The sequence below is a fragment of the Catharus ustulatus genome, chromosome 8, assembly GCF_009819885.2.
Source record: "Catharus ustulatus isolate bCatUst1 chromosome 8, bCatUst1.pri.v2, whole genome shotgun sequence".
Classification (NCBI taxonomy): Eukaryota; Metazoa; Chordata; class Aves; order Passeriformes; family Turdidae; genus Catharus; species Catharus ustulatus.
The window spans coordinates 20,749,563-20,766,284 of NC_046228.1; the positions used below are offsets into that span (position 1 = coordinate 20,749,563).

General features: G+C 45.2%; 1 protein-coding gene across 9 annotated transcripts in view; it reads right to left on the minus strand.

Annotated features, from left to right (window-relative positions):
- Positions 1-2,225: 2,225 nt before the first annotated feature.
- The window catches only part of NDST2 (N-deacetylase and N-sulfotransferase 2), a 127,902-nt gene continuing 113,405 nt past the window's right edge, over positions 2,226-16,722 (minus strand). For all 9 annotated transcript variants that reach the window (XM_033066580.2, XM_033066574.2, XM_033066578.2 and 6 more), the window contains 9 exons: positions 16,528-16,656; positions 11,430-11,612; positions 10,531-10,627; positions 9,187-9,310; positions 7,550-7,724; positions 7,151-7,321; positions 5,695-5,804; positions 4,148-4,250; positions 2,226-3,990 (listed from right to left, as the gene is read on the minus strand). In XM_033066580.2, coding sequence (XP_032922471.1) covers positions 3,865-3,990; positions 4,148-4,250; positions 5,695-5,804; positions 7,151-7,321; positions 7,550-7,724; positions 9,187-9,310; positions 10,531-10,627; positions 11,430-11,612; positions 16,528-16,656 — 1,218 coding nt within the window. In that variant the 3' untranslated portion in view covers positions 2,226-3,864. The remainder of the gene's footprint in view (positions 3,991-4,147; positions 4,251-5,694; positions 5,805-7,150; positions 7,322-7,549; positions 7,725-9,186; positions 9,311-10,530; positions 10,628-11,429; positions 11,613-16,527; positions 16,657-16,722) is intronic.

A 16,722-nucleotide genomic window follows, 5' to 3' on the forward strand; every position in this document is an offset into this window, starting at 1 on the left:
TTTACAAGCATTGTAGAGAGACACGAGAGCTGACAAAGCTCTGGAGATGAGAAAGGTGAGAAAACAAATCTTGGAAAAAAAAACACTTTTTAAAGCTAAAACCAGATTATTTCTTTCTACACAGAATAGTGGAAGTGAGTGTCAGGAAGACTTCTTGTAGTAAAACCAGCCTAAGTATTTCTGAAGTGAATATTACTTGGCTTGTTTTTTTTAACCCCCACAAGCCTTTAAGAAAAAACAAACAGATAAATGGAGAGGAGGTACCAGTGCTCCATCCACGTTCTGCTGTGTGATGGGGGATGGGATTCCTGGCTTGAGGCAGCCTGAAAAACAATTGTATGTGTTGGCTGCTACTGTAGTGGTGTCTTGTGTGCAGTTGCACAGTGTCAGCCAGGAGTCCCTCAGGATTCAGCAAAGGGGCTGAGCAGATTTGATTCATTTGTTCAAACCTGTTTGTCATTACTTTTCTGGCCATGTAACTACTGATACAGCAAAATGATCAGCAAGGAATCGAAGGATTTTCTTTCCAACTGCATGTAATGGCTGAAAAACAACAGGCTGAGGTTGATATAGTGGCTTGTTAGATTCCCATGTGCCATGATGACTTTCAGCAGGTGCAGACTTCTGTCAGGAATATTTGTCTTTGTAGTGCTGTCATCAAATGAAAACTGCAATTTTCAGTGATCAGCTTTTTGTGTAGAATTGATACATGCTGCTACCTATACAGAAACTCTCCAGTTCCCTTAGAAGATCTTCACCCTATAACTGAGATTCATACCAGTGTTTTCTGAATGTTGTACTAACTAGAGAGAGGCACCAGATACCTTGTATCTTCCTGACTGAATTCCTGAGGTGGTATTCCAGAGTTTCCTATTGTTTTGCCAGTTCTCACCTTTCATGCACCTGGCTATTAAAATCACATGACCTTCTGGTCCCTGGGTCAAATTACTCCTTTTTAAATAGGTCAGTGTCATCAAACTAAAGAAATATTTTTTAATACATTACCAAAAAGAAGTATTTTTGGTAATGTATTAAACAGGACCTTAAGATCCTGTTTCGTGCTTATTATTTTCCTTGTCTTAGAAGTGAACTGGTTACCATGAGTTTCTGCTACGAACCAGGGAGGAGGAAGGTGAGGTTTCTTTCCACTGTGGAAGTGTGGGGATCTGTCTGAAATGTTTTAGTGCTGAATGGGTCACTATCTAGTACTCAGTCTCTCTCACTAGAAAAGATGGAATTTGTTGGCTTTTTGCTATCACACAGCTTCTGTGTTATTACATGAGCTTGCCTTAGGAGACAGTGTTTGATTCCACAGCTTTGAAGAGGCATCTGAAAAGTGGGTAGCTTCTGCATCCATGTGGTGTCAGAGAGGTAGCAGATTTGAAAACAGCTCTTCATCAGGTGAGGATATCCTATATTTGGAACTGACCACAGCAGGTGTTTTTTGTCATTAGCATCAGCAGTAGGAACTAGTGCTGTACAGAAATTAAGCAACTAGGTGAGCAGAGGAATAGATACTGAGATTCCACAGTTGCCCTTCACTGCCTTGAGTGACAGACTATTACCAGTAAAGTAATACTAATACTTACTGAGCCTCTTCCAACATTAATTCCTCATCCCACGTTTATTTTTACTGGGCATCTCCTGAAAGATGTGCCATGGTCTGAGGTAAAGCATGAAGTAATTGTGTAATGAATTAAGAGCAGGAAAATATTTAAGGGAGCAGCACAATCATTGGTCCTGGGATCCTCCACCTCCTATGGCAGCATGTGAAAATAGCTCTGCCTTGCTGCTGCCAGGGTTATTTGTGAAGTGTCTAGTGGAGGGAGAGCTGTAGGACTGTTTTACAATGCTCCCACAACTGTGACTATTCAACTATGTTTTCCTTCCAGTTTTTACTGTAAGGGCTGCTGTGCCAGGCACACCTGGACAGGAGGGACAGAGCCAAGCTCTGCTATGGCAGGCACAGCAGCTGGAAACCACTGCTAGTCACCAGGAATGGCCCCAAAGTCACCACTATTACAAACCAGTAAGAATGAGTCTCAAACTCCAGGCTGGCTGCAAGCTTTAGCAGCACACTGCTTTGATGATGTTTCAAATGTAAGTTAAACACCACAGTTGCCCTTCCAAATACCAGCTCTATGGCCTTGAGGAGGATTTTCAGTTTGTCTTACCCTTGTACCAGCTTACGCTCCATGACACCACTCCAAATCATCACAAAGAAGAAAAATAAGTAGTACATTTATTGAATCTCCACTTACTACTACTTCTAGCCTTTATTCAGACACGTGCTCAGCTTCGAGAGCCAAGAATTTCTTCATTGTCATTCAATGTGAATGATGCTATACATGAATCAAGTGCAGGAAGTTGGGCTTGTCTCTCTAACAGGAATGAGAGAGGGGTTTTCTAGTCTTTCCATCTGTTTTTTTGGCTGCACAAAATAACCCTTTCCAAGGGCACATGAAATAAAATACTATATTGCATACTATATACATTTACATACAACGGTAAATGCACCATTCATTCAGAAATACACAATACCTAAGGCTCAATGGAAAAGCTTAGTTAAAGCAACTTCTCACTGGATGGGAGAAGTGGCTTGTGACAGCTGTGGAAGGTTCAATAACCTGTTCCTGTGGATCCTGCCCCTTTGCAGCACTCTCCAAGGACCACCTGTGCCTGGGAAGCTCAAATAAAATATGTACAACCACGATGGAGGATTTCCTCTGAGAGTAATTATCCAGCAACTGCAAGAGGAGGCAAAGTACCTTACTGTACTTACTTTACCAGATGCAGAAGCCCCTCTTGAGCATAGGAAATCTCTTTTGGTGCAAAGCCTTCCCTTTTTCTCTGACTTACTTTTAACTGTCTTTTTTTGCTTTTCTCCTTGGATAGGTGGAGTGCAAGGTTAAAACAGTACTAGCAACTGGACTCTATGGTAGGGGCACTGGAGCTGTTGGAAAGGGATTTTTTTTTTTTTAAGCTGATCAGATATGGGGAACTGAATTGCCTGCTTTCAGCTCTATCATCAACCTTATTTTAGAATACCTGAGCTTTGCCTCTCCCCGCTGCTGTGCTGCACTTACACATGCCTCCCAAGTGCTCTGCAGGGACACTGCTGCTCTTTGCTTATCTTTTGAAACGTGTGAAGTCCCTGCAGAAAAATACTTGCCCCATTGCCACATGGGGCAAACCTTTTCTCTAAGATAACAAAGCAATTCATTTTGCCCAGAGTCACCAGACACTGTATCACACCCAAAGCACTGCAGAGAAGGAGAGACACAGTTACCTCTCTGCCTGTCCCCGCAGGTGCAGTCCCCACCATCCCCAGGCAGCGGCACTGTAAGCAATGGGCAGGAACAAAGCCTTCTTGGGCCTCCCTGTGTCAAACAGACTACGGAGAAAAGCTGGGCTTCACTGCACTAAATTCCCCTTTTATTAGGCTGCTTCTCTTTTCTCAGCAGTGGGCTCAATTGTTTCCCCTCTTCAGCCTTTACTTCTGGGCTCAGAGGAGTAACATTAACTCCTGTTTGTGCCTGTTTCATAGACTGAGAAAAGTATTTAAAAATACACGAAGTGTATTTCTGCTCTCTCCCCTGCTCAAAGTAGGGCAGGCATTCTCCAAATCCTTCCTGTAAGTAAAAGTCGAATTGTAGTAGCACACCATTAATACTCAAGAATGTGACTTGCACTCTCTGCCCCAAGGCAGTGTCAGGGGCAGCAGCCCTTTCCAAGGGTGGGGCAAGACTCCACATGCACATTCTCTGCTCCTGCGTCCAGTTGTTTTGGCTTGACAAGAGATGGCATCATAGCACGATTGGAGCACCACACATCCCAGTGGCACTGGGGGCAAGGGAGTCGCTCTCAGCTCCAGCTGGAGTTTTGCAGTTCCTCTCGGAGCCAGGTTGGAAGGGGCTGCCCAAGTCTGTTCATCAGTTTGGATAATTCAATGTTGTGCTCCCTGTAGAAGTCTCTTAGAAAGAGCCGTGACTGTGTGGAAAAAACAGAGCACATGAACATGAAAGAAGATGTTACCCTCAACACATGCTCCACAGGTCATCTAGGACAGATGGTAGGAAAATCCATATGGATTTGCTGGGATGTTTCTACATCTCTTGTTGCCAAGAGATTTGAGCCAGCTACTCACCAAGGAATCCATATCAGGGTATTTCCTTCCTTTACTCTTTCCTAGGCATTTAGTCTTTCCTCCATCTAGCAGCTGGCACCAAAATCCTTTTGCTTCATCAAATCTGAAAAAGACATTTATCTTTGAAAGATACAGCCACATACCAAATTAGCAGCAGCAGAAATTAAGTCAGTCCATAGTTATTTCCTACTTCAGTGCTCTACCTATTTATTTTGTGATATAGGTTCCTTGAGTCTTTTTAGCACTGGACTACTTTGACAAGAAATCCATTACAAACATGACTGTTTCAGCTTTATGCAAATTTCAGGGGTAACATGGTTACACAATTTGTTCAGTTGGGGGAAAGATAATAATCAGTATTTTAGGGTAGATAAAGTCTTTTAAATCTTGCTAGAGTTGAGTATCAGGGAATCCTCTGACTGTTTAGGAAGAGTCAAGTGGTTTTTTTCTTGTTAAAATACACACGAGGCAGTGATAGGAACCATGTCTGGATCAGGCCTGGTCTGTCCCTTCAGCTGGCCAAAGATAAGCTTGAGGTTTGAGCAAGTCCCCCAAATAAATTTGAGGCAAGCTGACCAATCCCCTCTCTCTTCTAACTCTGGCTGAGGGATACCAGCCAGTACCACTGCTGTAGATACTCCCTTCATCATCAGCACATGTGCTACAGCAAGTAAAGCTTCAAGTAACCTGGCATTTCTCTAAATGTGTTTGCCCCTGGGGAGCCATGTGCCACCATTTGGAAACAGCTGTAGCGGGAGAACTGAATGAGTTGTCCTCTCTTTACTGTGAAAGGAAAGGGCAATTGTTCTGTGCCTACATGGATGCATCCTCTCCCCCCATCCTCAGCTGACATAGGTGTGACAACAGAGAAGATGTGAAAACACTTTTCAGCTGCTAAGAACAACATTCAACATCTTCAGTAGGCTTGCAGAGTTTCCACTGAACATTGGTATGGCCACAGTACACCTTCAGCAGCACAATCTATTCAGACTAACTATACATGCAGTGTGGGCAAGATCACAGTCATGGCTCAGTAACATCCTTTAACTGCAGCAGTGAGGTGGTGCCTCTGCTAACGCTCCCTCGCAGCTCTGGGCACCTGTCACATCCACGTCATCTCTAATAACAGGCTCTTTACCTCAAAGCTGCAGTGTGGCCCTAATCTCCATCTGGGTGAAGGTATGAGCAGACTGTCACACATTTGTTATCATACCTCCTCTACTTTTTGTCAGATACAGGTATAACACAAAGCATAAGGAGTCCTAATAATTCCAGCACCTTTTCTGAAATGCAAAGACCAAACAGAAAAAACCCATCATAGTTACTGCTGTGAACAACTTCATACTTCTCCATGACAGTGGCAAAACCTTGTCCTTCCCCTATAGTTTCAGGAAACACCAAGCTGTGATTTGTCTCTCCACACAGCATCTCATGCTATCTGAATGTAATTTTAGGGTTAGGCAAGTCTTGTGATCAAAGAAGTATTCTTTCAATCAAGGGCTTCCTGGCTGAGAAAGCATCCTCCCAAAACTGAGTTATTTCCCTACCTGAGGGCCTGGGTGTAGTTGAAGAGCGGCGTAACTCCCAAGAACTTCTGGATGTTGTCCATTACAGAGGCAGGGTTGTGTCTCAGCTCCTGACCATCCACGATGAGAAGCTGAAAAGAGAACAGCTGCCTTAGCCTCTGCCAGCTTGTGCTGACTGATACCTGTGAACATCTTCCAATTGCCCTGGCCTGTGAGTACAGGCAGCCAAAATCTGTCTGTTCTAGAACAACACAGTGGGGGGATGTGGCCCATTGTCACCACAGATACAGACGTTATGATATGGGCTACAAGTACCATAAAACAGTAAATTGTGACAAGCTTTACTTAATAAAGTTGTCTTTGGCCAAATACCCTGTAACAAAGCACTAAGGCCCAGCAGCATCATGTACAGATTGTCTCTGGAAACCTTTTTTTTTTTGGATGTCAGCAGCCATTGTGCTAGGTATTCCTCTGCAACTGTAATTCTCTTGTTACATGTCTCACAGACAATGGACAACATTTGTGCTAATAAATTACCTACTCCAAAGAACAGAATGGAGCAATAGTCACATGAACTGAAGACTGACCTGCAGTAAGTACAAGGAGGTGTGTGTTTGGTTCCATCATTCCTCACAGCAATAACCTCCAGGAATAGTAAGACAATGAGATACTAGCCTAAGAATGCTTTACCATCTCTCTTTCAGTCTTGGCAGATCTGTCATGTACAGTTCAGGCTCTGCTGCTTTGGCAAAGAATAAGAGACCAAATGGACATTATAAACCTCTGCTGGATTACAGACTGCCTTAAGAATAACCTCAGCAGCAGAAAGAACTTGAAAAAACATATCCTGACTCACAGGAATCACATATATATATATAAACAGATATCTATCTATCTTAGACAGTTTAGAAACTTCTTGGGAATTTAGAGACCAAAACAGTCTACACTATCTATTAATGCGCCTTTTTGCAAATTTATATATGAAACACCAAATCCTCACATCTCTGCAGTGCACTTTCCCTGTTCCCATGCAGTGACCATGGGAACTAACAAGAGGCAGAGTCCATGAGCCTCTCTGTAAAGCAACAAAACCACATTAAGTGGTTAAGACCTTCTGGGCCTGAAGAGGCTCCCTGGACTGCAGATTGCCACGGTTAAAGGAAAGGAGTGCTAACACTGCTGTTCTTGCTGAAATTCCCAGTACTGTGGAGATTTCTAGGAGATCACAGTATCCTCCTGCACTCATTTCCTTTTACAAATACAATAAAGTGCAAAATTGGAGTATTCAAGCCAGATTTCTTACCCGCTCATATCAGGACAAAGGAAGCAGTGGCTTTTGTTCCAAAATAAAAAGAAGGTGAAATTACAATTATGGGGAGAGCACACACACGTGAACCAGTTTGTTAGTTTGTTCCCCTGTCCTCCACACTAAACCTGTGAGGGGCTCCACAAGAACCTCCAGTGACTGATGTCCTACCTGGCCCGAGGGATAGTAGGTCAGCCAGCGCTCCAGGTGAGTGGAATACCAGCCAGGGAACAGGCATCGGCTCTGCAGGTTGCGCAGCTCCTGAGGGGCCTGCGACTTCGCAGAGATCACTTGGTAGAAGGTGTAATTGAGGGCCACAGGGTCATTGTGAGCACGCTGGTGCTGAAAAGCACAAGCTGAATTCAGGAGCAGGAACATGATTCCACCTTACACTTCTCAGTGCAGACCCCCATGACTCAGCACAGCCACCCACCAGTGCCTCTATACCTGAATCTGTCTGCATCCTGCAAGGAACCTGTCTGCTCTAGGGAAGCACATCCATGGGTTTCTACCTCCCCCCACTGAAATATCTCTGTGGCCCTTATCCCCAGCACAGTGCAGGGAAGTTACCTGATACCATGAATAGGCTCGGTCAGCAGGGTTGATAAGAACAGTAATGATTTTGGCTCGAGGCAGCAGGGCTGCTCCACGTTTTGGTACCACCTCTGTGTCAAAGTAATTGGCACTCTTCTCAAACATGAAGTCTGTGCTGGCATTGGAGGGAATGGGAAAGAATTCCATGTACCTGCCAAACAGATGAGATGCTGGTGAGCAGCATGGCCCAATAAGTAAAGGCACAGGCCATGATGCCCTCACTCCTCTTCAACAGACACAGCTGCAGCACAACTGCACCTCCCCAGTAATGCAGGGAATGGGCAAAGGAGTGCAGATATGGCAGAGGTGTGACTCAAAAAGGAGTGGTAGCACATGACAAAGAAAGTAGAGAAATTATACAAAGGTAAGAAAGTGTTTTGCTGAAAGTGTGTTTCCTGAGTCCCTGGGGAGTGGAAGAAAAAACCTGAGGGTAAGGTCCCAGTTGCAAGCTTTAGCAGGAAAGACATTTCGTCCAAGAGTAAAGTCAGAATTGTCTGTCTGCCTTGTCACCAACCACTTGCTTAAACCTGTCTGAAGTATTTGTCTCTTTACCCTGCACTCAGCTATGGACTGCGGTACAAAGAGCTCTGCCTTGCCTCACAGGAGCTTGACAAATTAGGAACATGGAAACTGTTAGATATTTGAATAATAGGGTAAGGGGGACAGGGGACTCTGAAGCACTGGAAGGCTGATTTGTGCTCAAATCTAAGCTGTGCAACAAATGCAAATTCCATGTTAAATACTAAGATTTTCCCCTTGTATGTGATCCTACACTCAGATCAATCTGGAGGACTTTTCCAGGGGATGCACATAAAAGCCTTTAACCTCTCAGCTAGTGCAACTGATCTGTAGTGCTTGACTCTTGGGAGCTCTGCTCAAGAATTAACCATCTTCCAGTATCTTTTTTAAAGTCCTATAAATTATTAGAGAAGTCAATCTCCCATAACTCATGGGTTAATAAATCCCTCAGCAGAATGCCTTACTGCCACAGCCATCCCTCAGAGCAATGCCGCTGTCACCCAAAGCTACTGCTTTGAGTCTGAAACACCTTTAAACTTTTTCTCTGGAAACAGAGTGGCATAATAGTGCCATGGTGACACTAGAACTTCTCTGCCACGTGGAAACTTCCACAGGTGAACACCAAGGTATGCACATGGACACGGAACCAGCACATGGAACACAGTGGTGGCTCTAAGTTTCAAGGCCCAAGAACAATAGCAGGGAGGTTGTCTCCTCCAGTATTATGTGTTTTAAGCCTGAAACCATGAAGAACTTTGTAATGAGAACACTGCTGTCTATTTTGCATGTCAAAGTAAAAGTAACTTCATGACAGCAATGCATTCAACAAAACCTTGCTGAATTTTTAAAGCTATATCTTGCCTAGAACTCTCCTGGTGAAGAATCAGTAAAATGAGAAACTACCTGTGCTGCTCCTGGGACTACACAGCTGGGTTACCAGGAAAACAGAAAGCATGCACTGAGCAATAGCAAGGAAAACAGCTGCTGAGAAACAGAGAAGCTGCTAAGGGGGTTGAGGAGGACATACAGAGAGACTTGGGAGAAGGCAACATGGGTGCACCATATCACAGAAGAATATGTGTCAGGTTTCTTACCAATCAATTCCTTTGTGATAGTTGGGGCCATTAAAAAACTGGATCTCCTCAAAGGTGGAAGGACTTGGGAAGTTACTGGTGACAGCTGGATGCATGGTCAAGAAGAAATGCACGGCTGTTGTGCCTGCAACAGGAACCAGTTAACGGAACCTGGGTCACACATAATGCTTTGGCTCAATGAAAGGCTTTACCTACACTGCAATAAACAGTGCCCAGATGGGCACACTCCTCTCCTGTGCAGCTAACCAACCCCATAACTCATGCAGGTTACAACAGCAGTGACACCAAGCACTGCTCAGTCAAGTTCAATCCACATTTGAACTTATGCAGCTGATTTGAACTGCCTCCTTTGCAAGACAGCTGCCACCCATGTCAGCTACTCCAGTGCCAGTGGCACTGGCACATGGCAGAACCCAAACCTGCCACATGAGAGGTGGCCTGGGCAGGAGGTATGCTAGCAACACCATTAGTGTCCTGGGGTGAGACCTCTGCCAGAGACGCCTTGGCCTGCCTTTGCTGTAGATATTTTCCCTTTACCCCACACAGCATATGGCTGTGAGCCTCCAGCAGGACAGAGAACCAGCCAAGGGAAGGGTTTTCTTACTGAGCCACCTGCAACCAGCCTGGGTCATGCTATAGGAGGGCTCATGCTGCACACACACAGTCAGAGCTTTCCAGGGACACAGCCAGAGGACAGCAGCTTGCCTGGACAAGCTTTGTTCCAAGTCCAGGATCACCATTTGCTGTGCATAGTTGGTACTGTGCTATACTAGTGCTGTTGCACTGCACTACACAGAAAACCAAGGCTTGAAGACTTGGTCTTAGCTGAAGAGATTTTGCTCTCTTCAGCCTAGAAGGGAACTCATCACTACAGTATATACAGCTATGTCACTGCCAACCACAACGCCACAGCAGTTAAGAGATGGTGACAGAGCCCAGACAAAGGAGTTTCTCTCCCTCCCAAGGACAGTGACATGGAGCATGCAGTGGGTACACAGATCTGCAGCAATAAAAGCACTAGGGGACATTCATTGTAACCTCTGCTAAGTGTATGTGCTTAGTCGTGCTGACAGCCTATGTTTATGACACACTAAGGTCACAGGTTTTCTGGGCTTACATGGAAAGCCAAAACATGTAGGGCAAGCCAAGCACAGTGCCAGGGGGGAAAAGTACTGACAGACTTGCCAGATTTAGGTTAGAACATAACTGATATTGTCTGAAATGTCCTCTGTGGCCATTTGGCAGCTTGCACAAAGGGCAGGCAGACATCTACAGCACGGAGCTTTCCAGCTCTCTGCAAGAGTGAGATGGAAGCTGCAATCTATACAACAGTATTCACATTACCAGTTTTCTGAGGTCCCACGATGAGGAACTTGGGGAGTCGATCACATGTTTTCTCTTTGGACCAGATATCCTTGTGCCTTTTATCATCACAGGGATTCTGTAGCACAAGTGATGAGATTAAGCATTACCACAGAAGGTAATGGCAAGGGGAGGAAAAGCTGGAAGAGCCAGTCCTCTCGGGGAAAATGCTATTAGCATATGAAGAACTCTTCAGAGCCACACTGCTCCACCAGGCATCAAGAAGTGTTAAGTAAAAACACTGGGGACTATTTTCAAAAGCTCCAGTGACACGGGATCCAAAGTCCCTCTGAGAGTGTTAACCACAGGCCTTGCCCTATGTAGTCATACTGGGCTGGGCCACTGTAACAGCACAGCTCAGCATCTGTGAACTTCTGGCAGACAGACAACTCTATCACCTTCAGTTAATTTCATCTGCTCATTACCATGCAGAGAGCTGCTGCACTGGGATAAAATGGAATAAGCGTGTTTTTATTTAATGAACATGAATTCTGCAGTGTGAAATTACTTTGAGATTAATCACATTAACATGCCTGCAAGCTCCTCCAGCACCAAACAGGCTCTTGCTTGCACACTTTACATTTCACAGCAGCTTGCTCTAATACAAGCCCTTTAATGATCCAAATGCCTTCAAGATGGCCCTTGGTCATGTATGACAGTCATCCCTGTCCCTAAGCTCACAGTGTGACTGTGTCCTACTGCTCCTACTTCCCATCCCTTCCACCTTGCCATTTGCCACAGACAGCCTGACACCACAAAAGTTAAATCTAAAAGCTTTATGCTTTACCCCTCTGCACTCTAGATCAGCAGTTTTGCTGCACTTGAAATATAGGATACACCTCTCAGAAAATCACTAGGAGTGGTAAAAGCTGCCTTCTCACCTGCCACAAGGGATTTTTCTCCTGTGGGAAGATTTCAAAGTACTTTTTTGCAAGTTGGACTGGAGGCAACGTCTGCAGGCGAAGGTTGGTCCAGCACTGCACAAACTTGACCAGGCTCTCAAAAGTGTACAGTCCCAAACGGTCATTCCCATAGTTGGACAGGTGGGTCATGAAGATGCTGATCTGAAATGAAAAAGACATGGGATACTGGTAAATCAGGTAACAGAACTGTTTCTGCCCAGCTTGATTCATGGTCAGCAAGAGGCTGTTCACAATTCAGACTGCCATGATTGTCTTGGTTGAAAAATGTCCATCTGCCAGGAAACAGTGCTTGCAAGACAAGAAGAGAGAGGGAGAGAGGTCACAGACCTCGCAGTAATCCCTGGGAATGGTGCAAGGGTATGACAACTGAACCCAGATGTGAGTCCAGAACAGTTTCAAAATCCCATTCAATTGGCTCTAGGACATTTAGGTGAACAAGGCTTAGTCAGTAGCTCCCTACTAATCAAAAACCTTGCAAAGCCTCTTTCACAGGAAAACAGGAGCTTGCCTTCCTCTCCCCAAGGCACCACCAGGGCAGCCTTTTGAGCTGCAGAATCTGCTACAGCAGGGCAGCAGGCCAGGGAGGGGGCACCACGCTGCAGGCCAGGCCACACAGCACAGGGACGGTTCACAGGAGTCACAGGAGTTCTTCCTGGGCCCACAGCCCCTCAGCTTTCATTCTCTTTGGAGCTGACATCTCAAATGTAAAGGAACAACTGGCAACTCCCACTTTAAAATATAAAATGTGTATCTGGGGATCTGAACAGGCCCTGCAATGAGACACTGCACTAGGATATTGTCTAGAAACAGACACCAGCTGCTAAGTTTTAGCCTGCAAGAACCTTCTGCACACGCAGCCCCTGAAAAATGTACTGCCAAGCTTTAACATCCATGGGCAAAGTGGCACTCAACAGCCATGGCAGCTGTCTCAGCACTGCAGTGCTCAGGAGGTTGTGCACTATCTTTGTCTTGCCAAGCCATCTCTTCCCTCAAGCAAATACATTTTCCTCCTGTCATTTTTTCACTAGTTTAACTTTTGGAAAAGAGTGTGAAGGACTCTTGTCAGCTTGACTCTAGTGTGTAGTTTTGAAATGTCCCATGGAATTCAGCATCCCAGTGCCCATAACACAACGGCACTTTGCCAGACATAAACCACACCATGGCTAGAAGTTAGAAAAACAAATGCAGAATACTGAGGCCAGTGGAGGAATGGCTGATTTAGCACTCCTTGTCCAGAGTCTGCAAGTGCAGGGAGGGAAAATGACCTCAGTCACAGCAGGGGTACCCATTGCAGTAGAGTCCTAAGTTCAATTCTGGTGACACGAGGTAAGGTGAGGAGGCAATGACAGGCTTCCCTGGCAGGGGGCAGGAATGGTTTTCCCATTCACAGTAGGAAAAGAGCAAAATGGGGAAGCAGGAGACAGATGGTCTTGGAATGAAGACATTTGCTGGCACTGAGGAAGTCTGAATTCAGTTTTCTGCCCAGTGTCACCATGGGTTGGTCTCAGCAAGAGAAGAGGCACTGATAGATAGTGCCTGGGCCATCCCCAAGACAGTATGAAAGAAATTTAATTCTGTCTGTAAGGTGCTCACAACCTAGTACCTTTGGGCAGGCAACAGAAAACACTGGTAGAACTCTGGGACACATGGAAAGTAAGTGGAGATGAAGATTTATCATGTTTATCTGCCTGTTGAGTTTTTCACTTCTGGTTCCCTACTGAGCTGACAGAGAGGCTCTGCCAGACAGTCTCTGGCACCTACACTTCAAAGAGCAGCATGTGCTTGGTGCTGTTATATAAGAAGGATGTGCTAAATACAACACAGAGCAGAGGACAGAAAGATCTCTGTAACTGCAAGGCATGGTGGCAAAGGGATGCATCTCATGTTGTATTTTGCCCTTTTCTGGGAGACATCAGGAAGGTTCTGTGACAGCAAAATGTGCCTCATGCCTTTGACTTGCTGGTGAAATAAGTACAGGAAAAATTTGCTGCACGAAGAGTATGGCTCACAAATCAAATACTGCAGCAGGGAGGACAAAACAGACCACCTGGGACCCCTTCAAGATTGCCAAAATAAAAAAAACAGCCTGTAGGTGCTCCAAGTTAGCAACTCTGTCTCAAGATCAACTACATTTGGTAAAATGGCTCACACAGGTAATGCTGCCACCTGCAAACAGTCCCAAGCAACTGGATTTGGAAGAAGTAAAGACAAACCCAGCCATTTCCCTGGACTTGTGAGTGTGCATTCATGGCCTGTAACATGTGCTGTTTAACAAGGCCTGGCAGCCTGCTCTGTCCCATCACAGCTACTGCTGCCAGAACAGCTCTAAGCACGACTTCTGACATAAGCTACACTCAAGGGCCATCTCCCTCCCTCCCATCCACACCCACTGACTCTGCAGAGTGACTTGGAAATACCACCTCCCTCCTCTCCCCTCCCTTCTACTGTTAGTGTGCTGTGGTTTCCCTTTTCACACTGAGGAAAGATGAGAGCGAAGAGCCTAGCATACAGAAACAGAAGGGATTGAGCACCCTTGCAATAACAGCAGCTGTGGGCACAGCAGTTACTGGCCCGTGCAGCGTGACCAGAAGTGTTTGTGAGAAGCAATCAGCCTGTGCTCAGGATCAACAGCTATTGACATCAGACCTTGTTCACTAGTCAGAAGATCAAACATCTTCTGTTTGCACTGTGGAGTTAATTATACACATACAGGCTTGGAGACTCCTCCACGACACTTAACGGGAGCTGGAAGCACCAGAAAAGACTGAAAGAGCCGGGTCCAAGTCTGCTACGGATCACTGCTGGGGCTGCAGAGCTGGCCAGCTTTCTATCAGGCCCCTGAGATGGCTCTATCAGCAAGGGGAGGAATGCAAGGTCTGAGTCACTGCGCAAACACGAGAGGAGCTTAGAGCACAGCACTCTGCCCTGACAGAGAAATGCTATGCTGCCGAAAGGAAGCAGAAGTGTAAACATGGGAAGCATCCGAAGTTGCCTAAAAGAGCTTTAAGTCACCATGAAGAGCCAACAATAAATATGGCAAATAAGCTTCCTGTACCAGAAGATAATTTTCCCAAAATGTTTTTGGATCACAGATTACTGCCAGCTGCTTTGACCATCACATCTTATCAGTAAATTTTAATGGCTAGTTCTAGATACTATATTTCTATTAATTCTTTGGCATGGCCTCCTAGATCAGTAAAGATCTCTGGATTACAGCCTAGCAACTAGTTTTCCAGGAGAGACCTATAGCCTTTGCTTTCACAGAGGTTGTTTATGCATGCTTCAAGATTTGACAATTACAGAGTGGGGCGAGGTGAAATTCAGCCAGCATCTGGGAACACAAGCCCAGAAAAGAAATTGTCAAGAGAAAAAAGCAGTTTCTTTCCATCTGACTGATCACTCCATACCTCATACAAAGAACAACCTCCTCCTTATTCCAGACCTTTACCAAGCAGGAAGGTTTGGTTGTGGTGTGTAAAGAGAACAATTCTGTCTCAGGCAATAGGGACAGAAGGCTGCCTGCCAGATCTGAAAGTATCAACTCCTACAGCGTTTTTAGTTGGGCTGTCACAGACCCACAGCTTCTGCAGATCCTACACAAGCCAGAGCTGGTCACAGGCTAACCTTCAGGAACACCAGGCCTATTTGTGAACTACAGCCTTGTCTGTCTGGTGCACCCAGAGCACACTGTGAGGGTCTTTTCACTATCAGTTCTGCTAAACACTAGAAAAAGCAACAGATAAAGGAAAAATTAAGGTCACTGATGGAAAAGAGGTTGATTTTCTGATTTGCTGGTCTTCTACAGCCCCAACCAGAAGTGGCTAAAGCTACTCATTCAACCCTGCAATCAAGGTGCAAAAGAAAGAGGGAATGAAAGAAAACATCGTAGTGAACAACACCACTGGTGTTACATGAAAAAATCCCACAGACAAGTACTCAAGGAGTGGCACAGTACTCCAGGATTCCCCCCTAGGAAACCAGGCAGAACCAATGTACTTTCTTTCAGACCTCACTGCATGGATCCTTGTCAATACTCAGCCACTGGTGGAAAAGATGTATAAAGGAGAAGGAAGGTGGTAGAAATGTGGAAGTCATGAGAAAATAAAAGATTAAGCATTATTATATTCAGGAGTAACTACAGAGACACACATTCTAAAATTATTGTATAAACCTTGCGTGGTCTATTCAGAGAAATGGGGACAAGCACCTGTGGGTCAAATCAGCTTTAGTAAGAAAGAAATTCAGGTGGGGAACTGAGAAAGTACAAACAAAAAGAGTAGCATGTCTTCCTGCTGTAGCCAACAAGCAGAAAGAGGAGGAAGTGTGATCTGTGATTGGAAAGGGCTACAAAACTTCATCTCTTGATTCTACCCATTCAGGGTTTTTTGTGTCTCTTGCCTACTAGTACACCATCCCAGACTCAGTGGGAAGTGAGAAACTCATATGATTTGCTGTCCATGGCTCTAAGAAGGGACTGCAGGGTGTTGAAGATACTACATTCATTTAGTGGTTTAAGAGAACTGTCAATATTGAAAGAAAAGGAAACACCTCTGTTACATCTGTATCTCACAAAAAAGCCTTGGTGTAACAGTTACATCACAAAAACAGAACACAGAAATCATTTCAAGTGTCTACATATTGAAAGAAAGGGGAGAACACTTCATAATGAAAGCCCAGCAAAAGCAATTATTGTGAACAAAACTCATTAGTAAGCCAGGGGAGAAGCCAGCAGGCAGCAGATATATGTGGGACAGAAAGAGCCAAGACACATCTCACTTGTGATTTATGAAGACAGATCAGCCCAGGTAACACCCCCTGTGCTGTGGCCATGGTCAGGGTGTCACTGTGGCTGGTTTCTGCCTGCTCAGTGTTGCACCTCTTGATGCACTCAATACTGATGGTCCTTTGGCAGCGTGTAAAGCAAAGCACCATTAACCAGCAAGTTGTTTCTTGGCCCTCCATTTCCCATCTCCTTAGCAAAACACTGGAGATACCCACTCTGTGATGGGGGTGGCTGGAACAGCTGTGCACAAATTCCCCTTTCAGATGAACTTACTGGGTTCAGAAGCACCGTCAGGAAGAGTTCACCACCACGAATACTCTTGTCCAACTCCTTTGAGCCACCAGGATATTCATTATAGAAGATAGTGTGAGTAAAAAGACCACAGGTCTGTCGAGGCAGAACCTGGCAATATCAGAAAAAGACAAAGTTAGACAAGAGGGAGATGCAGCAGCATCTGTGTGAGAATGA